Source organism: Ptychodera flava, chromosome 20 (assembly GCF_041260155.1).
Source record: "Ptychodera flava strain L36383 chromosome 20, AS_Pfla_20210202, whole genome shotgun sequence".
Classification (NCBI taxonomy): domain Eukaryota; kingdom Metazoa; phylum Hemichordata; class Enteropneusta; family Ptychoderidae; genus Ptychodera; species Ptychodera flava.
The window spans coordinates 27,756,818-27,779,768 of NC_091947.1; the positions used below are offsets into that span (position 1 = coordinate 27,756,818).

General features: G+C 36.3%; 2 protein-coding genes across 2 annotated transcripts in view; one reads left to right on the forward strand and one right to left on the reverse strand.

Moving 5' to 3' along the window:
* LOC139120478 (transient receptor potential cation channel subfamily M member 8-like) overlaps window positions 1–22,117 on the reverse strand; it is a 32,451-nt gene extending 10,334 nt beyond the window's left edge. Inside the window, exons 1-19 of the mRNA XM_070684932.1 lie at window positions 21,431–22,117; window positions 20,881–20,984; window positions 20,395–20,532; window positions 19,667–19,766; window positions 19,263–19,365; window positions 17,403–17,546; window positions 16,808–16,949; window positions 15,632–15,715; window positions 14,313–14,409; window positions 13,578–13,654; window positions 12,643–12,774; window positions 11,776–12,036; window positions 11,258–11,441; window positions 10,995–11,112; window positions 10,506–10,690; window positions 9,296–9,572; window positions 8,653–8,745; window positions 7,696–7,764; window positions 6,938–7,096 (exon numbers count right to left, since the gene is read on the reverse strand). Of these exons, the coding sequence (XP_070541033.1) occupies window positions 6,938–7,096; window positions 7,696–7,764; window positions 8,653–8,745; window positions 9,296–9,572; window positions 10,506–10,690; window positions 10,995–11,112; window positions 11,258–11,441; window positions 11,776–12,036; window positions 12,643–12,774; window positions 13,578–13,654; window positions 14,313–14,409; window positions 15,632–15,715; window positions 16,808–16,949; window positions 17,403–17,546; window positions 19,263–19,365; window positions 19,667–19,766; window positions 20,395–20,532; window positions 20,881–20,984; window positions 21,431–21,527 (2,564 nt within the window). The 5' untranslated portion in view covers window positions 21,528–22,117. The remainder of the gene's footprint in view (window positions 1–6,937; window positions 7,097–7,695; window positions 7,765–8,652; window positions 8,746–9,295; window positions 9,573–10,505; window positions 10,691–10,994; window positions 11,113–11,257; window positions 11,442–11,775; window positions 12,037–12,642; window positions 12,775–13,577; window positions 13,655–14,312; window positions 14,410–15,631; window positions 15,716–16,807; window positions 16,950–17,402; window positions 17,547–19,262; window positions 19,366–19,666; window positions 19,767–20,394; window positions 20,533–20,880; window positions 20,985–21,430) is intronic.
* LOC139120482 (insulin-like growth factor-binding protein 7) overlaps window positions 1–22,951 on the forward strand; it is a 200,108-nt gene that overhangs the window by 152,960 nt on the left and 24,197 nt on the right. The gene's annotated exons all lie outside the window — the stretch shown is intronic.

A 22,951-nucleotide genomic window follows, 5' to 3' on the forward strand; every position in this document is an offset into this window, starting at 1 on the left:
GCAGTGGTACTTTTGGCCATGGCCTATCGATCGATCTCACTCGGGTCAAGGGTCATCGTAACACACTGTAGCGATAATCCTTGACCCGATACGCCTTGCATAGTACCGCTGCGTAATCACAGCTAACACATGTCTTTAAGTAGACACAATCGCATGTAAAACATCAGTTAAGCATCATAGAGTATACAATTTATTGTTTCAGCATATGAGAGTTTGGCTTTTTTAGTTAAATCAGTTGATGACAAGAATAAGAAAATATTTTGTAACAGTATTGAAAAGAGGCTCCCCTCAGCCCCTTATCTTTCATAGAAAGTCTCATCTCGCCATATTACCTATTGTTGCATTATTTTCAGGATGTAAAAAATGGACTTAACTGAAAATCAAGAGTTGTACAGAAGAGGTAGCTATCTGGAACCAAGCTTGAGAACCCCAATTCATCTCTAATGTAGATTTAAACTTTCAAGGGTCAGTAACTGAATTTTGATAAGTTTCTGTATTTGTGTTCTTAATTAATCTAAGTTTTGGTAGCATGCTATGATCAACTAAATGTTACCGGAGAATAAGCTTTCACAGACGTGTAGTCTCCCTCATCAGATGCAAGGGTGGAATGAAAATTAAAGCTGAAAGCGACAGAAAATTCACAGTAAAATGTCCACTCTGAATTACTGAATTTTCTGAAATTTTCACTCTGAATTTTCTGTCCCTTTCTGTTTCAATTTTCCATTCCCCCTTGCATCTGATGAGGGAGACTTCACGTTTTTGAAAGCTTATGCCCCTGTAACATTCAGTTGATCGCAGCATGCTATCAAACCTAAAATTATTTAGTATGTAGCTCAACACGTTTCTTGTTCTTAGCAACTGCTTTTTAGCTTTGCTGTCAGCTAAATAAGTGGATGTGTAGCATTGTACTCAAATTTGTACACAACAAGTTTTTTCTTCAAAACAGCCTAAACGAATCCTTTAATGTTTGGATTACTGGTTCCCAGGGATTACCCTAATTAGATATGTTTAAATTATGATAAAATATGCACATTTATGTTTTTGAGGCTGATTTTGCTATTTTTTTGGTAAAAATCTTCTTCTCTGTTACTGACGTCTTCAATATTTGGTAAACATGTCCCTAATAATGACCTTTGTCAAATTTGTGCTAACTGTGATGAAATATTCAAATTTTTATATTTCATGGCATTTTTTGTCATTTTTGGTCAAAAAATCTTTAAAAAATCTTCTTCAAACTGCTAATTTAACAGTTTTGATATTTAGGACATAGATGTCTACTGATAGCCTTTTTCAGATTGTTCAAATTATGGAGAAATTTGCAACTTTGTATTTTTAAGACATTAAAGACATTTCATATATTTTTAAGATATTAGGGATCACCAGAATGTGATATATTCAAGATAATATGAAATCTACATTTTCTTTTATTTTAAGGGCGAATTTTACCATTTTTGGTAAAACAATTGTATAAAAATTAATAGCAGGGTACACCAGAATTTGAAAGGGCTTTTCGAATATGTTTTTAATTTCTGAGAAGTAGATTTTTGAAATGTCACCGATTTATTTCAGGGTTTATTTAAAGATATTACAAACAAACAAACCTTTTGGTTTATGAAGGACTTCGTTGGACAAGGAAATAGGTTTTATCCTGCCAAGGACCCACTTTCCCCACTTTCTGCATGTTGTGCCATACTGTGACACTTTGACAACTTAGTGTGGACAACTATATACCATGTGCACTAGAGAAGCCTTGACTAACTTTTTTCTTCAAAATTTACAATTGTCTATACAAGAGCAAATGTCTTTAAGAAGCCATCTTACAAAAATGGAGTATGCATTTTCAACACAATTAGTCCAGTCAAAATAGGGTTAGACCCACCACAAATTGCAACAGAATTGTTTTCTTCGGAATGCATTTCAGAGAGGTACCCAGAACAACATATTAAAAGTTTACTCGAATCCACCTTGGGGAAATATGTCTAATTTGCATAAATCAAATATGGCGGCCAACCATCCAACAAAATAACATAATTTGCTATATATCACATGTTAAACAAGCTATTTCAGTGATTTCAAAGTCTGACACCAGTAATTTGGCCCAGGGAATTATTTTGGAGGTATAATCTTCTTATAGGTACTTAATTAATTTGCATAATTCCAACATGGCGGCCAACATTCCTACAAAAGACATTTTCGGTCATATACCACGTATTAAACAAGCTATTTCAGTGTTTTTAAAGTTAAAAGTATATATTCTTTGGCAGGGACAAACGATTTTCGAGATGCTATGATTTGCATAGGTAATTTCTTAATTTGCATAATCCAATATGGTGGTAACATTCCTACAAAGGACATTATCGGTCATATACCACGCATTAAACAAGCTATTTCTATTTCTATTTTAAAGTTTTAATATTTTTCTTGGGTATGAAGAACACTTTCAATGGCTCAATTTTTACAAATGCCCTTTGATAATATGCATAAATTAAATATGGCTGCCATATTAATGCCCCACGGCTTAATAGCTTCTAATATAAATAACGGTTTTGGTATAGTTTTTAGCACTAGGAAACTATCAAGAAGAAACTGTTACCAGTCCTTAGACATTCATGTTTAAATTGTTTTGATTTTTCTGTATATGATGACTGTTAATGAATGTTAGTCTTCTGAATGATATATTTTCTTTCTAAATATAAGATTGAATTCAACTGTGTGCGGCATTTTCGTAATTTGTAAGGGTGTTTAACACTCTACAGTGTCAAATCATGTTATCTGTAATGTTTACTGTTAAAAAAAGACGTGTTCAAAATCTTTAGTTTTTAATTTAGACTGAACCCCCTTCTTATGGATGGGTGCATTTATAAGATCCCTTAGATGATAGGCAAGAAGTCATCACACATAACAGCAAAATACAATAAACACAGCAAAGCTAAGAAAACAGAAAAATGATATGACCGAAATAAAAATGTCGTAACACACACAAATTGAAACTTACCACTATTGCAAACAATGTCAGATTCATAAAAACTTTATGGACAAACAAACTCAAAAAAAAAAATCTGAAAACTGCATGCTTTAGCAAAGACTTACAATTAATCCAAACACAGAATCCAACTATTACACAATACAAAGAAGTACATCTAGAGTCATTTTTCCAACTGTCATTTTTCCAGATGTACATGTTTGTATCGTGTAATAGTTGGATTCTGTTGGGCTAATGAGTTGTTTGAATTAAATTTAAGTCTTTGCTAAGCGTGCATTTTCAATTTTTGTGAGTTTGTGTGTTGATCAAGTTTTTATGAGTCTGACATTGTTTGCATCAGCGCTAAGTTTTAATTGTCGTATTGTGGCATGTGTTATTTTTGGTCACATTATTTTATTTTTGCGTTTTTATTATCTTTGTTGTGTTTATTGTATGTTGCTGTTATATGCGATTAATTCTTGCCTATCGTCTAGGGGGATGTACCAAAGATGCACTTGTCCATAAGGAAGGGGTTCAGTCTAAATTAAAATCTAAAGATTTTGTCCACAACTTTTTTAAAACATTAAACATTAAATATTACATGTTTTAACACTGTAGAGTATAAAGCACCTATAAAAATCACAAATAATGCCGTACACAGATGAATCCAATGTTATATTCAGAAAGAGATTATTATTAGATGACTAACAATCATTAACGGTTGTCATATTTAGAAAAATCACAAATAATTAAAATTGCATGACTTTCTTACATCTCAATAGTAAACGCACATCAACATATACGTGTTTAATCCGTTCGGAAGTCATATATGTAAGTCTACCAAATTTGCTTTAATATTCTTTTCAAAATACAATATAGTTATGGGGTATTTTAATGAATTCAGGTATCACAGACACCTATTAAAATAAATTTTATTCGTAAATGGATCGTTATTGTAAGAAAATTTATTGTATATTTTCCACATTTTTAGAAATAAATGTCCAAGGACTTCATGTGGAGCTGCACGTTGCCAACACAGTGTTTTTTGAAGGAATATTTCTCATCTAAGATTACAAGGAAACCCGTACAAACTATTTTGTGAAATGTAATATTTCACTTGAAACAAGAGTATATCCTCATTCTAAAATGGCATGGGCTGAACGACTGACACTCAAAAAAGTGCTTAAAATCATGGTTAGCAAAATAAAAATGCCTCTAATTCAAAATGTAAGAATTTGATTGCAAAACAAAAATAGTTTGTTATATAGCATTTAAAAACATAATGTGAAAATTTCAGAAAATATGACCCAGCCAGAACAGAGTTATATTCTTTGGAAATCTTGAAATTCGGATAAAAGGGAAGCAGGAGTTCGGGTGATTTGCACACATTTACATACATTAACCCTTCTATATCATGCAACTTACGACTGCTTGCCAAGCTAAAATGTGAACCTAACCAATTTTTAATCTTGGGTTAACAAATTAATAAAAATTGGAAGAATATTTGCAAAAATATGTTTTGAGCAAAATACAGTGCGTTGAGTGCAGTGCCCTCTTGACAGTTTTTCTTTACATTCCTATTCCTAAAAACTCTACCATAACCTTATTTATAGGCATTAATTTGGCAGCCATATTTCATTTCTGAAAATCATCAAAGTGTCTTTTAAAAACATTGAACCGCAAAAGGTGTTTCTTCATGCTCAAGAAATATAAGTAAACTTCAAAATGGCTTAAATAGATTGTTCAATACATTTTATGACAGAAAATTTCTTTTGTATTGGATTTTAATAATATGCAAATTAACGAAGTGCCAATGCAAATCATTGCACCTTAAAATCATTTGTCCATGCCAAAGAAATATACTTTTAAGTTTGAAATCACAGAAATAGCTTGTTTAACCCTTTGACTGCTGTAATTTTTACACCAAAATGTTAATGCAATATTTTACCAATTTCTGTGACCTTTTCTATACGTTTTTTCATATTTTGGACCAAATGGATATCATTTTTCAGTAACTACATATTTTTACTAAACTTTTGCAAAAAGCAGAAAAATTGACTGTGGTACATTTTATAAGGTTGACAAAAATAGACTTTGGCGCCACAAAGGGTTAATACGTGGTATATGACAGAAAATATCTTTTGTAGGTATGTTTGCCACCATATTGGAATTATGTAAATTAAGAAATTACCTATGCAAATCATAGCATCTCGAAATTGTTTGTCCATGCCTAAGCAATATACTTTTAACTTTAAAATCACTGAAATAGCTTGTTTTTATACGTGGCATATGACCGAAAATATCTTTTGTAGGAATGTTGGCCGCCATATTAGGAATTATGCAAATTATTGAGGTGCCTATATGAAACATTATACCTCCAAAATAATTCCCTGAGCCAAATAACTAGTGTCAGACTTCGAAATCACTGAAATAGCTTGTTTGATATGTATATATAGCCAATTATGTTATTTTGTTGGATGGTTGGCCGCCATATTTGATTTATGCAAATTAGACATATTTCCCCAAGGTGGATTCGAGTAAACTTTTAATATGTTGTTCTGGGTACCTCTCTGAAATGCATTCTGAAGAAAAAAATTCTGTTGCAATTTGTGGTGGGTTAGGTGCCAAAATCTCGTAGATTGACTGGACTAAATAAGTAAGCCAAATTGTGAGCTTTTTCAGATGAGTTTTGTATGTTTTAAACAAGTATGAACATAAAACGTAATCCACAATATTTAAATAAAACCAGTTTTGTCATTACTTTGTTCATATTTTTTAAAACGATCTACAGTGTTTGAGGGGATTTTTATTGCTTATGTTTTTGATAGGAGGGTGTTAACACCGTTGGTAGTTTCCTCTGACAAACTTTACATACAAAGTAGTAATGTTTATTTGCCCATTTTACAGTAAATTATTGTATTTTACCGTATAAATGTTTTGTGTATTTTTAGAATAAAATAATTTTACTGAATATCAGTGGTCTGTAATGTTATTTCCAGGCTTGAACCCCCCTGAACGCCCAAAATTAAAGGTGTTCAACAAGCGCGCATCATGTGTTCTAGCCTTTAACACACTTACGTTGAACGGCGTCCATGCGTTCAAAAAGTGTTCAGCCCTTTGAACGCGTAAATGCGTTCAATTTTTTGAACACATTTCATGTGCAACGAGTGTTCTGATATGGAACACCATGGTGTTCAATATAATGTCTGATGAACACGTAGCGTTCAAAATCTGCACACGTGGTGTTCAAAAATTGAACGTTGGTTGAACACATAGTGTTAAATTTCTGAACGTCTAGACGCGTTCAAAAAGTGTTACACAAAAGGCGTTTAATTGGTGTTCTATCCTTTAACACTTAACTTTACAGTGTGCCCTCTGGCTTACTTGTCAGCCACGTGTGTTAAGACCTCTAAGTGGTCCCCGACTTCAAAGTGGTCCCCGTTGTTGTAATTGAACTAAGGGACCACTGAGAGGTCTTAACACACGTGGTCTGACAAGAGACATAAATTTCAGTATATAAATCTGGCAAATTTTGACCTCGATAGCGACAACTGATTTGAAGTTTGCTTATCTTTTGCCCCGGCTGTGAATGAACCCAACTTTTGCCCTGTAATACTTCTTGAACTACAGCGATATAACCTTTCACCTTGGGGAAAGGTTATAGACGTCTTAAGTGGGGTCCAAAAATAAAGAGTTTTTAGGTTTAAAGTGGGGCGTGCAATTTTTGCGAGCGGCCGCACTCACTCGCCTACCATAAAGGAGCCCAGCTCTCGGAGTTGAAGTCAGTCAAGGGTGAGGGGTGAGAGACTTTCGTGACTTTTTATTCTGCTGATCAACATTGTGAAATATTGATCATCGTATGAAGTGCTATTTATCGATTATCGTCTCAAACACAGAGTTTACTTTACTGCCAAGTTTACCAAAGACAAAGTGTTGACTTTGACAATATTGATCATCATGGCAATTTCACATTACCTTTCTTGTATCTCTTTGATAGCTGAGCCGTCATCTCCAGTGGCATCGGGGTGGACTTGACTTAGAGAATCGTTGCCATTTTGTGTATCCGAGTCATTGTTTGAGTCATCCTGGAAGCGTTTGTTGATTGAGACCAACATCTGGTTCATTTCTTCAATCCTGCATAGGTAACAGAAAATCCTCGTCAATCTAAAGTAAGTGCGCAAATAGATTTTATTTAAAAAGGACTGAGTTTATGGAATAATTCTGATAATTCCATGAGTTTGACGGGAAAGGAGTCGTCGAGTATCACTTCTCAAAACCCTCTCAAAAATGAAGTTTGGATCATAACCATGATCAGCTTACACGTAAAGTGCGCCCTGGGAACTCTTTTTTTCTGACACTCAAATTTTTACAATACTTTCCCTGTCAGACTGTGTAGACTTCGAAGCATAGACAGCTAACAAAGTTTTCACTGTCTCGTTTCTGGAAAAAATTAATTATTCAGTGTTCCGCTATAGAGTTCGCACTGAATAAGTGTATATCTTAATTTAAAATATAGATGTTTGGGGATAACTTGTTCTCCTAATAACATACTTTGCATGGTGACCCGAATTTTTCTTGATAAAGCAAAAAATTGGTTTAAAAGTCTCCTTGAAGAAAGATTGAGCCAAACGTTGTCGTTTCCTGTTGGGGGGCGCGTATTATCTGTAATCAAATACTTTAGCATGTCAGCCTCCAGAAATTTACAGAAGTAAATACAGAAATGTACACATTACCTTGGCGACAATGTTGCAAAATAATCATCGATCAGCCTGTTCTTTAACTCACCAACATCATCCTGTTGTCTGGAAAATATGTAAAAGTGTACAATACAAAAACATATGATAAATTGATATGTTTACATTAAAGAACGAATAAAAAGCACCATGCATCTAGTAAATAAATGGATAAATAAATTTATGAATAAAGACTGATAAATAAAATCTTTGCCATGGTTGTCATGTAAAACAACCGCTACGAATCAGGAGTTAGTGAACACTTCAATGTAGTCGGACAATTTGATTATTTCTTCGTAAAAGACAGGGAACACCCCCCCCCCCCTTAGTTACTGAATTGTGCGCAGTAATTTCTTAAAACCACTTTTTACGAATTTCATAGTGTCAGACAAAGCCATTATTATTTTAAATTTTTCACTGTAAGGTTTGTAACAGTGATGATATCATGAAAACAAGAAAACGTGGGACATCGGAAGATTTTTACCAAGTAAAAATATTGGTAATAAGCATTTCTATTTCCCTTAATGCAAGCTCTGATGAGATTTCGTAATGTGATATACTGGAAGATTCAGCCCCTGTGCGCGACCTCTGACCCAGCGCTTGAGCACCTGCATATAGTCTGGTCACGTTCCCTACGTCTTTTCTATCACTGGTTGCGCAACCAGAGGTAGAAATGGGGCTAGGGATAAGAATTCGCCTGCACGTAGCTGACGGGGCGTGATACTGTAAAAAGTAGACGTGAGGGAGCTTTTCTCCGCAATTTTACAAAGGCATGTAGATCTAGGTATATGATCATGACTGTTATTGCCACGGACAAAATGAAACAACGTTTATTTATCAACCACACCCCCCTCCTCCCCAATAAATAGAAAAGAAAACATTGGAAGCAAAGGATTCTGAGAAAAATGTTATTTTCTGTACTCATAGCGATTGGTGTAAACCAATCAATATACCTACCGTTCAACCAAGGCTGATATTTTGCGACCATCGCTCTCCCATTCCTCTATATGCTGTTCCAGCGATTGCATCTTCCCAGCGACGTCCTCTTGCCTGCAAAGTTGATGATAGATTCGAAACAATTTTCAGTTCGTCAAAGGTAGATAAAATGTAATTTATAAGCTGGATGATTTAAAATATCTATGATATGAAATTTAGATTTGGACATTCTTAAATTCATTTTCAGGAAAAAAATTGTAGATTCTCCATTCGTGAATGTTTACGCTTGAGAAAATTTTCCAGTTTGTGATCATTCAGGGACAGTTTAAGGCAAGGCTCCATGGGAAAAAACATTCATTCGGACGCTCTAGAGCTTACAGATTTTTGCCTGTCATCGGTCTGGACGGACTTGAAGACTCAGAGAAATGTATCTTTCTTTCGTGATGTAATAGTTGGGAAATTCGGAACAGTAACTTTCTTATGACTGCATACTGAGATTAACATCTGTTTTTAAAATCAAATAACGAGACATGTCAGGTTATTTGGGGACTCTACTTCAATTCAAAGAATAACATCAAGTCGACAATTCTGCTTGATTGTGAAAGATTACTGTAATTTTTCCTTAATCAATTTGCCATAAATGTCATTTTGAACTGCTTGTTACCTGATAACGAGCTGGGCTGTATCCTCTTTGATATTTGCCGCACGTTTCTTTATTCTTCGCGTTCTGTTTCCGATTCCGATTGTACTATCGCCGATTTTAGACGCTTTCTCCACGATTTTCTCATTTTGTACCCGCAATTCTTTGCTCGCCGTTTCAAGTCGTTTGGTTCTGGCATCGATAGAGTTGTGCAGCTTGTCCTTTTCATTGCTGAGATAGTGTTTCAAGCAGGCTTTATGGAAACGCCTGAGTCGCTCGCTCTGCTGTTTTTTGACTGGACCTGCAACAACGTATCAGAATCTTTAATTATTCGCTCAAAGAGAAATGACACTGACACAGGGTTTGGCGGGTAAGGCAAGAGCCTCGAGGTAAGTTTAATGCTGGAACAACTGAACGCATAGGCTCTTGCGAAGTCAACAAGCCACAATAAAGGTGATCATAAAGAAACGTGTTGGAAGAACGACACGCTGGGCACTGTCAACACACTGGCGGCAAGGATCGAAAGTGACGTGAGGGGTCAGAGGTTACGCTCCCAATTATACAACATTCCCATAAATGTTAAGTGTTGCCTACAATATGCACTATAATAACATACTTACGTGTTGCGCTCTGGAAATAATGGCAAGGATCGAAAGTGACGTGGAGGGGTCAGAGGTTACGCTCCCAATTATGCAACATTCCCATAAATGTTAAGTGTTGCCTACAATATGCACTATAATAACATGCTTACGTGTTGCGCTCTGGAAGTAATGGCAAGGTCGCATACGAGCACTTGTTCACAGAGCATCAGTTTACAGACTGAGCTAAATCTTCTTGGTTAATAATGTCATAATTTTTCATATCCTTTTCTCGACTTTTCAATAAGATTGCAGACAATATTCCAGTCAATTATGCGCCTCACAAATCGCGTGTAAGTGCTTCAAGGAACTTGCTACAGGCATGTTTGTTGTCTTGAGTTAGTCCTTCTACAGAGAACAGAAATTTAACTCTCCGACGAGGTTTCAATTTGACTTGTAAAGCAGCGAAAAGATCAGATACTATAAGGTTTTCATCCGGGCCTTTCAATAAGGCCTTTGGCCCATCAAACCTTACAAAACTTCATGCATATGAATTGAGATGAAATGAGTACAGCGTTCAAGTAAAACATCTCCCATCGAAAATAATTAGAAGATCTACGCCCTTAGATTAAATTTCATAGTTGAACATTACTTACTGACTTTGTTTTTACAACAACATTTCCGACACTTGCGAAAGATGTATTTGATCAGCCAGTACAGGTACACTATCGGTGACAAAGGTGGAGGAAGGATGGGTTTCCTCGCAAATTCTTGGTGTAATACATAACTTTCAAATTTCCAGAGTTCCAAGGATTCGGCTTGGACTCTTTCAACATCACGACTGAAAGTAACAATGTTAACAAGCATAATTACATCCTAAAGCAATTCGTTTAACTCTAAACTTTGTCATGGAAACTATATTGTAACAGATGTATGTATGTATGTAGAATGTTTGCGTGCATGCATACATGTATGCATTGAAATCCTCGCAAATATGTAAATACATGTGTACCGTTCACCAATCAAATAATTGATATATTGCTCAATAGATTTGTTGATTGATTGATTCGTCTTCTGTTTGCATGTTCATCAAACCATCGATCCACTCTCCAACTTGATATGCTGTATGCAGAATATAACATTACCTGAAGATCGCAATCAATAGATTCAATAGTAGAACATTGCCAAGAAATAGATAAATGGCAAGTAGTATAGTGTACATTATGGTAATCGCTGTCCTGGGATCAACATCATCGTCAGCAGCTAAAATGAGAGTAAGAAAGGATAGGTAAAATGTAGATTATAAAACATGGAATAAAACTGAAGCACCATTTGGAACAGCCTCCAATGCATTGTATTCTTATAAGAGGAATGGCAACGAACCAGCGAAATAATGTCAATCACTAACCTCCAGGCAAATCCTCTATGAAGAGTTCTCCAAAAGTCTGGAAGTATGGCCTGTAAAACACATCTACAAACACTCCAAACGAAAGGCTTTCTCCAGAATGTCTAGCTAAAAAGCCCTGAACTGCGACGCCGTATCCAATGACGAAAATGATAAATACGGCCATGAATTCTAAAGTCCTGAAAAACTATCAAAAAAGGGGTTGTAATTAATGTTAACATTGAGTTGCTCCACTTCTGATATTAACAAAACATATACACGTGACACAGGGTGAAAGAAAAATGACGTTCTCTGGTAAAAAAATACAATTGCTAATGCCTCCCAGCTTTGACGTAAAATACTGTTTTCATGTTATCAACGAGAGAGAGAGAGAGAGAGAGAGAGAGAGAGAGGAGAGAGAGAGAGGCAGACAGACAGACAGAGACAAACAGAGACATAACTTTGTTTTGTCATCACCTATATATAATGCATATTACGGTATAAACGTGTATTTGTTACAATCAAAACATTAAAAACCTTACCATGTGTTTTATCATTGACACCATCGGACCCAGTGTTTTACTTCCTGTGTACAGACGCAGTGCTCTTATGGTAAAGAGAAAGTAGTTAACACCGTATAAAAATCTCGATACCAGAACACTTTTATCAAACCATCGACAACAAAAAGCGGCAATCAGGGTAACAATTGTGATCATCGAGAGCTTGTTCCGGGATGTGCTCTTCCATTCCAAGAAGTGGTCTACACGGCGGAAAGCATGCCCGTGGCGGTAGAGAGAAAACATCTACGGAAAAGATGCAAAGAGTATAGAGTTGAATGAAGAGGAGATAGGGTAATAATTATAGGTATAATCGGTATAAAAGCTGCATAAAATCGAACTTGTGCAAAATGCCACAGGTGTCCTGACATGAAAGGTGGCTTGATTCATCTGATTTTCAGAGTATCTCTGTTATGTTCACTGACCTTTCAGTCCTTTGGTTTGATTGGTGGATCCAGCATGAGTGTGCGTTATAGGGCATTTGACTGCCAATGCTTATTATATCATGTCTGCGTTTACAGATTAGTTACGAACGCGTATTGAGAAGGCTTGGCCTATGTATATCCATGATCAGGACATGTAGCCTTTCAGCAAGGCACACATTACATCTACACACAAACACCCCCCCCACACACACACACACACACACACACACATATATATATATATATATATATATATATATATATATATATATATATATATATATATATATATATATATATATATATTTACAATGCATTCTCTGTTATCGACGCTGGTGTACTATGTACACCTTACATGACATGTGTATTCGCGGATCTGCTTTCTTCGAAGTGTTCGATAGATGTGTCTTTTGAGAGTTATATTTACCTGTCTTGTGATCTCCATGAAGATTGTCAAAATCCATACATGCAACAATATATCCGTCAAATCGAAATGATCACCAAGGGGACAAAATATCATGACATACGCATATAGCATAAGAAACATGGCATATGAAACCTGGTGGGATAGAAGATATAAACAATGTGTTTTACTAGCCTTGTTACTAACACAGGGGATGTACTTTTCTTGACAAAACATTTCCGATATGTAGGCTTCCTTGATAATTTTGAACACATTAGATCGTACAAGCTAGGCCTTGTGGTCCAGGATGATTCTATTGATATTCTCATTTTCTGTTTGTTCCGTGGTTCTGGTAAATTATTCATTTACCTTGAATGATAGTGGTTATTGGAACTGTTTTGATATCCAGTCTACTTGATTACACAGTTTCCATATTAATTGATCAAACTAGGAATATTTTCATTCACGAACTGCGTATAATGCAGCTCGATGTCATTAAATAAGTCTATGAAATCAAGTGCTGTTGAGTGTTGATGACATTAGAAGACGACGTTAAGGTAGCACAAGCCTTGTCAGTAAAGGACTTAAACGTTTGCCCAATTTCCTCCATGAAACTTTCAACCATTGTCTTACCAGATTAAGAATAAAATCATGGATCACTGTACAAAGTTTAGTACTATAGAAACAAATTATCCAACATTTACCGATGTTTGCACTTCAAAATGGCCGCCATCTCTGTGTTAACTCTCGTGGGGAGAAAAAAAATCGATTTTCGAAAAACTGAGAGGGCGAAACCTTTTCTTACTCGAGGAGCTTAAAAATGAGCCCACAAGACGTACATCAGAAAAGAATAGTAAACATTTGAGAGTCCAACTATCTGTGCCCGAGGTTTTGTAGAAATCCTCTAAAAGAAGATTAAGAATAATTTAACACTGATTATGAATATACGTCACACTTACGGTATGCATACCAAATTTGGTGACCGGGGCACTGTAAAAGGCTTTGCAATTACTGAAGTAATTCATACACCCTTGACCTGAAATTAAATTATAAGGTAGAAAGAGTATATCTGTGTTATGCGAAGGAAACTGAACGAGGTTCCGACGGAATATTTACCTTGCAAAGTTAATTTTTTGCTGAAATTTCAGTTTGGTTATTTTAGAAATAATTAGATCATCAAATGCTAAATTACTGAACTTATACCTACTTTTATTTAATGCTTCAAATAAAAGTCAAAGGTGCCATATTATCCTCCACTGTTTACATTAACACATATTAATCGTATTAAACAGTTGTCCATATAGTAATAGTTGCAAACATTTCAACAAACGATACTTGGGTATGTTAAAATTATACTGGCAACAACTTCTGACCACAAGGCTTTTCGATGCGAAATAAATCTTTCTTAGCAAATGGCCCTCCTATATTCAAGCAAAATTCGACGAGATTAGACTACAAAACAAGGCTCTCCCTTTTAAAGTGCATATTTACGTCATTTCAAACGCCAAATACCTTACATGGAGTTTGGTTTCAATGTGTATCAATAAAAATAGATTTATATTTTTGTACCAATATAAATTATAAAATGCAAGGACATGAAATGTAAGAAGTGAAATCAAATAGGTGAAGAGAGTTTCGCATTATTTTACAGGGCGAATTGAAGAAATATTCGAGGGCTTTGATAATTGATTTACCTCTCGCGGATGCTGACGTTTCAGTTATCTTCGTATTGCCAATTTGTATCCATTCAGTGTTTGCGATGGCCCAGTAAAAAGGAATTACTGTGTACACCTTGGACGAGAAGGTAAAAGTTGTTAGTAATCACAATCTATCCAAATCATAATTACACACCTCATCGGCAGTCTGTGTTCTAATTCATCAATTGATAGTCACGTGGGATGCGTTCTTTTTGTGCTGATCCGCGTAAATGACGTCACCAGACATCATTTGTCGAAACTGTTGCCTGCCAGGCAAAAATGATGCCCGCCGACTTCGAAAACGACACTTGCGCATGCGCGAACTGAAATGTACACAAATCTGTCGTCTGCTGCCAAGCGAAAGGTGTATCCTACTTTCTGAAGAAGAACTGAATGCTGTGGTTTCCAACCAGGACTCGAAACGGACGAAAACGATAATCATGCAGACGTATGCTGTTGCCCTCATGGCCAATCAATATGTGTAACCTTATACTGTTCGTCATCCCACAGGATCGAAACATTCAAACGTATTCTATCCATTGCGAAAAAAATGCAAGGTTATTGAAAGAGAGGATCAAGTTCTCTTTCCATTATTTCATTTATCTGACACTAGCCATAACTCAAACGATCTGACGAAGAAAAAATAATCAAAATATATACTTTTGCAATCTGTAAAATTGCAAATCGCAAGGTGCATCAGAAACATATTTTGTGCCTTTACGTAAGCAATTAATAACAGATCTTGTTTCACATTTCAACGCCTGCGAATTTGTTTGACATATTTTACCTAAAGTGAGAGTGTAGTAATGTTGTTCAATATGCAAATGTAAGCTCATCTGCTTTTCTTTTTTTGCTATACACTTGTTTTATAGGTAATTTGTAATATTGCAACTTTAACCTCTAAGACATTTAACACTTTCCAGAAATTTGAACAGTTAAAAGATCCAATTCTCCCAAATTAGTTCCGATCGTGTTTTTTGCATTAATTTATTTAATGTGAAACATTCCAAGATATGCTTACAGACTATCGATGCCTCACCCTGGTGCAACGTAAAAAGTGGACTATGACAAATCCAAGATGACCAAAAGCTGAGAATAATGTATTAAACCTGCGACAAAATAATATATAGAGCAAACTTTCCATGGAAAAATCAGCGTATCCTGGTCAATCATGCTGAATCAGTGGAACTGATGGCGGGAAAGAGAATTGAACTGTAGAATATCCCTCTTTCCTAAACATGCTGAGGGTCAAATATGTCTTTGTGTGTATACGTGTGACTCTTCAACATCCCGTTGATTATGAAAAACAAATTTACCTTTACAGAACCTTCTTTGTGGTTGATTTTGCCAAACCACATCTTCCTCAATGTATCTTGGCAACAGTCATTGGACAGGAATATCTGTAAAGGAAGAAACTGGCTTTCTTTTACAAATGTCACCACAATCTGACAGATTTTAAAGTGATGTAGTGAGTTAGTTTCTGCCGGAATTAATGGGTGAATCGAGTTCGCTTTCACCCCACTCACACGTTGTTGAGCAATAAAGTAAAGTTTCATACGTAAACAAAACACAAATCATAGCGTTAACAGGTACCACCAACGAAGTTGCTCGTGCAAATAGGTGCTCGTGAGCAGTTTTTTTTCTGCGGGCGGGTAAATTTAAAAACTGAATCGCGGGCGGGGAGAAAAGTGAATATTTATTTATACAGTTTTTAAAGTTGGCGGAGAGAAAATTTCTGGCAGTGGGTACTGAAAAATAGGTAGAGGGAGAGGAATGCCGTGGTTTATAGAACTCCAGGGAAGATTAAACGCCTAGTAGTAGGAGGGGAGCAATGTCCAAGGGTCGAAATGATAAGTTTTTCCTTGCACATTTTTTGCAATGGGAAATTTAAATGGTGCGAAGAGGGCAGTGGGGGCATGAATAGTTGCGGAGAGCGGGAAGACCATAGATACTGGAGGGCAGTGGGCATCATAATTCAGTAGGAGTGGCATATTTTCCTCATTTTCCAATGGGAGGGCAGTTACGAACAGCTCTACTTTCACCTCCAAATTTTAGGTCAAGTTAGAAATATGAAAAATCAGTATATGAGCCTTCGAAACATATTTTGTGATGATTTTGTAAAATTGACGAAATTTACCAGTAGGCATCACCTGCGTTACCCACTAAACCGTTCAGAAATCACAAGCTTGAACCAAGTCTTAGTAACACATATTCAAATACAGGATATGTGTGTCAATGATACTTAGAATGGTAGGCAGAGAGATAGATACACAAAACGCTAGCTAAACAAACAGAAATATATTACAGACCAACGGACAGGCAGACAAACAAACACACAACGGACAGACAGACACAGGTAGACAGACGATAGATAGAACGATAGATAGAACGATACATACATATAGACAGACAGACAGACAGACAGACATACATACATACATACATACATACATACATACATACATACATACATACATACATACATACATTACCTTAGCTTTAGCCTTAATGGCCATATCTAAACATGTAAACTTTCGCCAGTCTTTATGTGGATCTCGAAGCAATCCATTTGCATCTAACCTTGACTGCGAATATGCTATGGACACGATTTTCTCCCCTTTAACCTCATATTCCCTGCCAATGGTGGAAACAGAAAGACTGTTCGTGCATCGATTGTTGTGAATACACATGATACATCGAATTATACGCAATTCCGAATCGCCATGTCTTGAAATTGTACGGACTTGTCAAATTAACTGACATTCTCTTGAAGTATCTTTTTTGCATATTTACGTCGAAAGTACGTTGTCTCTGTGCCGAGTTCAAGGGCCAACAAGTCACGCACATGTTGTCAATGTGTGACTTAGTAACCCACTGAGGAATTAGATCCGTATGTATGCTATCACCTCATGGAGGCAATAAAAATAGTTTCGATTGTTACAATAGTGGCGGATGCACCCGTGTTTCCTCACATAGGTAACTTCTTTACCTCGGGCATGTAAACCCTTGAAATACCACAGACCCTATTATACAAATTATTTGATTTCTGTTATCATAAGATTCGACATTTTGTTCACAAGTAATTACCTTGAGAGGGCACTGTACTCTTCTTTTTTCATATGTTCTCTTTGTGGAAGTTTCTCCGCCACAGTTTTGAGAGCGTAGCTGACGACCAGTGATGTCATGATAGGATCAGTTAGCTTCTTGAAGGCAAAATCCGCAAGGTCGAAACTAATAACAGATTAATATACTCTTATAAACACCTATTACCTGGTCATGAAGGCTATTACGCCCTTTTATTACCCCAAGGGGCCCTGCCTTACCAGAAACAAATCGTTATTCCCCGAGGCCGTATACGTAGGTCGAGGGGTATAGCGATGTGTTTCAGGTAATACACGACCATGAGGGATAATGATAAACGGGCGCTAAGCCCGAATAAAGACAAGGTTCTAGATGTTTTATAACAAGCCACACACTTATGTTGTATTTTGTTATGGTTTTTAAAGTGTTTTGATATTATGCACCACAACGATCCACTGTGAAAAGTTTACATGGTGATTTCTCCACAGTGGTAACAGTAGTACTTCTTTCTTCCAAAAAATATCCTAAAGCAAACATCCTTTGTTGCTCTTGAATATTTTTCGTCGATGAGCTGTTGAAGTTCCTACGCTGTATGGAAAAACTTTCTGTTTTAGAGAGTAGCTCGTCGCTCATCCCGGGCGCTCATCACCCGGTATCAAGTTGTTTCAAAGTTGCAGACGACACTACGGTCACGTGACCGGGGACTTTCCCAAATTTGGTCAAAACTATTTTCCTAAGGAAATTGTTTTTCAAAATATACCCTCTTGTCGATTCTGTCGGGACTAGACGTATATATTTTCCCGTCACGTGATGTATTCCGGCGAATGAGTAGGCCTACACGGAATGATCATGTGACGTGTTATAATATTAATTAATTAGAATATAATAGTTCTACTTAGTATATCGAGCGGGGCTTGAATTCATATTAAACACCTATTGCCTGGTCATGAGGGCTATAGCGCCCGTTTATTACCCCGAGGAGCCGTGTACATCCTATTGTTCGAGGCCGAAGGCCGGGGGGTATAGCAATGTGTTTCTCGTAACACACGGCCACAAGGGGTAATAGACGAGCACTATAGCCTGAATAAAGACCAGGCTAGAGGTGTTTTATAACACACCATATGCTCATGTTTTATTGTTATATAGTTTTTAACGTGTTTTGATATTTTGCACCTCAACAATCCATTGTGACAAGTTTACTGGGCGATGTTTCCACAGCGGTTTCAGTTGTACGTGGTACCACTTTCTTTCAAAAAATATTCTAAGCATACCTAGTGACATCCTTAGTTGCACTTTAATCTTTTCCGTACGCTGTTGGAATGTGTTGGAAAAATCTGTTTTAGAGAATGTGTCGTCACCTATCCCGGACGCACATCATGTTCAAGTCACCCGCAATTGTTACAAAGCTGCAGACGACACTACGGTCACGTGACCGGGCACTTTTCCAAGTTTGGTCAGGGCTAATTCCCTAGGGAAATAGCCTTTCAAAAATGCCCTCTGCTGACGTTGTTGCAAAATATCAAAGCACATTAAAAAATATATAACAATACAACATGAGCATGTGGTGTGTTATAAAACACCTATAGCCTGGTCTTTGTTCGGGCTATAGCGCTCGTCTATTACCCTTTGTGGCCACGTGTTACCAGAAACACATCGCTATACCCCTCGGCCTACGGCTTCGGGGAATAGCGGCGTGTTTCTGGTAACACACGGCCCCTCGGGGTAATAGACGGGCGCTATAGCCCTCGTGACCAGGCAATAGGTGTTTACTGTTTTCTCGTCATGTGACGTATTCTGGCGAATTCGCGACACAGAATGAGCATGTGGCGTGTTATAAATACTATTTTAAATTGCGTGTACACCTACCGCTTTGTTTGTATTGCCCACAGGAACAAATCACGATATGACGGCCCGTTCTGGTTGGCATCTCCTGGCATGTTGATATTCTGACTGCTGGTTCTTGCTATTGCTTAAACAAAGACATCAGAATGACGTGAGGACGTGTCTTCAAAGTCCGCCTGCACTGAGCGATATTTTTTATGTGCGAGACTACTATATTATATTCGTAAACATTGTTTTGAAATCATCGAAGCATTGAAATACACAAAAAGGTCTTGTATTCTATTTTGAAATTCAACACCTTACGTCTATTTGATTTCTTTGCGACAAATAATCAGGGTATATTTATAATTACGGCAATTTCGGCGGTAACTACGATCAAAATTCCAAGTCTTTCTGTTCTCATATAATAGTCGTAAGATTGTACCCACTCTTTTTGTATTGCGGCTTGTAATAGGTGTCAATGATTTTCTTCAACTTTTCATCCAATGGGTGCGGCCAGTCTTCATCATCGTCACCATTGTCTTTGTCCTGTGATTTAAATAAATAAATATTTGGCCTTAAAAGAAATTTTAAAATCTTGCAAGACTCGAGATTTAATTTTGAACGATGAAGCAGTGCAGTCTCTGCAACCTTCATTAACTTCGTCAGTAAGACGGTTTCTCAGCATTTTGTTTTCTTTTTGCGCATATGATCATATATGCACGGCTGTGTCTTTTACGAGCAATTTTTATGCATGTCTTAGGTATATAAATAACACGATTCACTTGACCAGTAGTAGGCTTCTAAAATACGGTACCAACGGAGTGCAATTGCACACTACATATATATATATATATATATATATATATATATATATATATATATATATATATATATATATATATATATATATATATATATATATATATATATATATATATATATATATATATATATATATATATATATATATATATATATATATATTATATATATATATATATATCCCTATTGGAAAGTACAGTGCTCGATCTGTCTGAGGATTGCAGGATGCAAGCACGTCAGTATCAGATATATTATTTACTTTGACAAATTCAACGACAAATAATCAACAGAAAGCAGACGTGCAGATTGATTTAAATAATTAGACAAGATACTGTGAATCTAAGATACCAACCATCTTATACAGATCGTTATCCAGAATTATTTGATCCAAATATTTTTGCAGATTGAACCGTTTTTCCAGAAATTCCATCTCTTCATTGCGTAGTGCTTCAATCATACGTAACGTTTCCTGGAACTCTTTCTTTTTCGCCTAATGTGAGGAATCATCACTTATTATTTCAAATATGCGCATCGTGTGACATTAATCATTATGCAAGCCTTTATATCGAAGAAGTGCGAAAAGACTGATCACATAGCGATTTAAACGAGGTTCGCCAACGCCTTTTACACTTCATGAGAAACCAGTCTCCATATAGCGAGTATAGTCACGTTCATAACTCAACGATGAAATTCACTCTATCATTACACTAAACTATTTTTGAACAAAAGATGAAGTAAACTTCTTTGAAAAGCCCGTTGGTGTTTGAAGCCGTTTTCTAATGATTACTGAACTCTTTTGAAATAATGAACAAAAAGAAATGTCCACATTATCACCTACCTTCCTTTCTGATCTCTTTGACATTTTGGAAATAACATCCTTCAGTGTGACAACCATACGCAGTGTACACGCACTAATATCAGATTTGCCTCTATACAAGTCACCTGAAATAAATAAATAAATAAATAAATCCCTGTTATTATACAAGGATGCTATATTTAAATCATAATAATATTAAGTATTACTGCAAACGTTGCATTATTGTGATTTGATGAAATAACACTTTTCACATCAAAAACTTTTTTCACAATTTACCGTAAAACGTCCTTGAATGCTTCTGTTTTACGATAAAATTAAATACTGTCGTGTCCTGTCCAGATATTTAAATTTACTTTTATGTCTCGGAACGCCTAGATCGCATGCCAAATTATGAGTTTGAATGTTTAGATTTTTTTCATTATAACCAGTCTTTTCTAGTCCAAAATGTGTCAGGGTTTAGACTTGAAAATTGTCTACCAAAACCATTTCTCTGAGAGCCTCCAGCTATGCAATGGTGCACCCCTAATTGATAATCATCACTAAATGATTACAGAAAACAAACAATACTCACTCTCAATACGAGCTTTGGTTATTGCTTCACGTACATCATTCTCTACAGTTTCCAAGGATACGTTTGGATAGTAGACTTGAATCTTAATACGAAACATTAACAGTATGTAGAAGTTTATTATAACTTATCAGACACACGTATATATATAGAGAGTTATGTACTCCCTATATACACACTTGAAAACAGTGCACTCTTAGTGGTAATTGTGGGTACTGCAGTTTTGATTTAAATTGACGGATTGGATGAAAACAGCATAGTTATAAATTTTAAAAACACGCTAGGCGATGAACTTCGATAATAAGACGGTGTTTTCCTGACAAAGAACCTCAGATGTTTACTTTTAAACGATTGTTTTAGATCACTCATAGTGACACCAGTTTGATAACCAACAAATACAAACGGCATCTTGAAAGAGCGCCATCAATGAAATAATTATTTTCTTGAGCGCGTTTGTTTAATGTGTACCCATCATGTTCTGCATGCATATGACCACATCTAGTTCATCGGATTATCTCTGTCACTTCGTCAAAAGTATCAAGAAATAAATGATTGAAATGATTTAAAGCTTCTTGTTCACCTTCCCTCAGAAGTGTTTCAGGGAATACTGAAACAAACTCTGGCAATGGCAATCTGTTTTTGTATGACAAACATACATTCAAGCATCAAACGTCCATGCTGTTATCTCCGCAAATATAAGCTGGACTATATTGCTTGCCCGATGCTCAGTTACGGCGTTTACAACTTACCAAAAACAGACCAGCCAATGTCAACATGATAATGAGAATAGATCAAACTTACCATGCTGCTTTTCTCTATTATTTGGAAAATATATTGCCATAGGTCGTCAGGAATTGGTCTCTCATGATTCATTTTTTTTCTAAATTGCTTTTGCAGTGTTTTCCTGTCGCTTTCACCGATGTCTCCACTGGAGAAAGTAATGTTGGACCAGGATAGGGTACATAAATGTTTTACAGAGCTGCAGAAAATGCTTAATTGGTAATTGATGCCTACACGAGTTGCGATTTTGAAACAGTAGTATGCAAATTCACTCGCCGATTTTACAGAGTTGTGAAATAGTACACATTTGTATGGCAAGGGATCATTAAATATTATATTGCCTGAGTACATGGGTTTATGTGCCCGAGAGCAGGTGACAATTTGCCCGACGCCATGAGGGCACATTGTCTCCTGCTCTGAGGCACATAAACCCATGTATTCAGGTAATAATGTTTTTATTAAATGCCTCTTCACAGTTAATGCTATATGACATTTAGTTACATGCAGGGCATTTTCAAACAATTTTCCCATAATGGACCAGCATCAGACTGCAGATTTTAACGAAAGTCAAAATACCAGTGCGCGCATGGATATTTTACATCTGGCGTAAAGCGTCTACTTTGAAGTCGAAAACGTCAAGGGCCTCACTGGACGGGGTAACCATGGAAACCGGTCAGTACATCGTTCCCCAGCCCGCTAAGTCCCTGGATGTTCCTATTCAAATCAGTGCACTGATTTGCACTC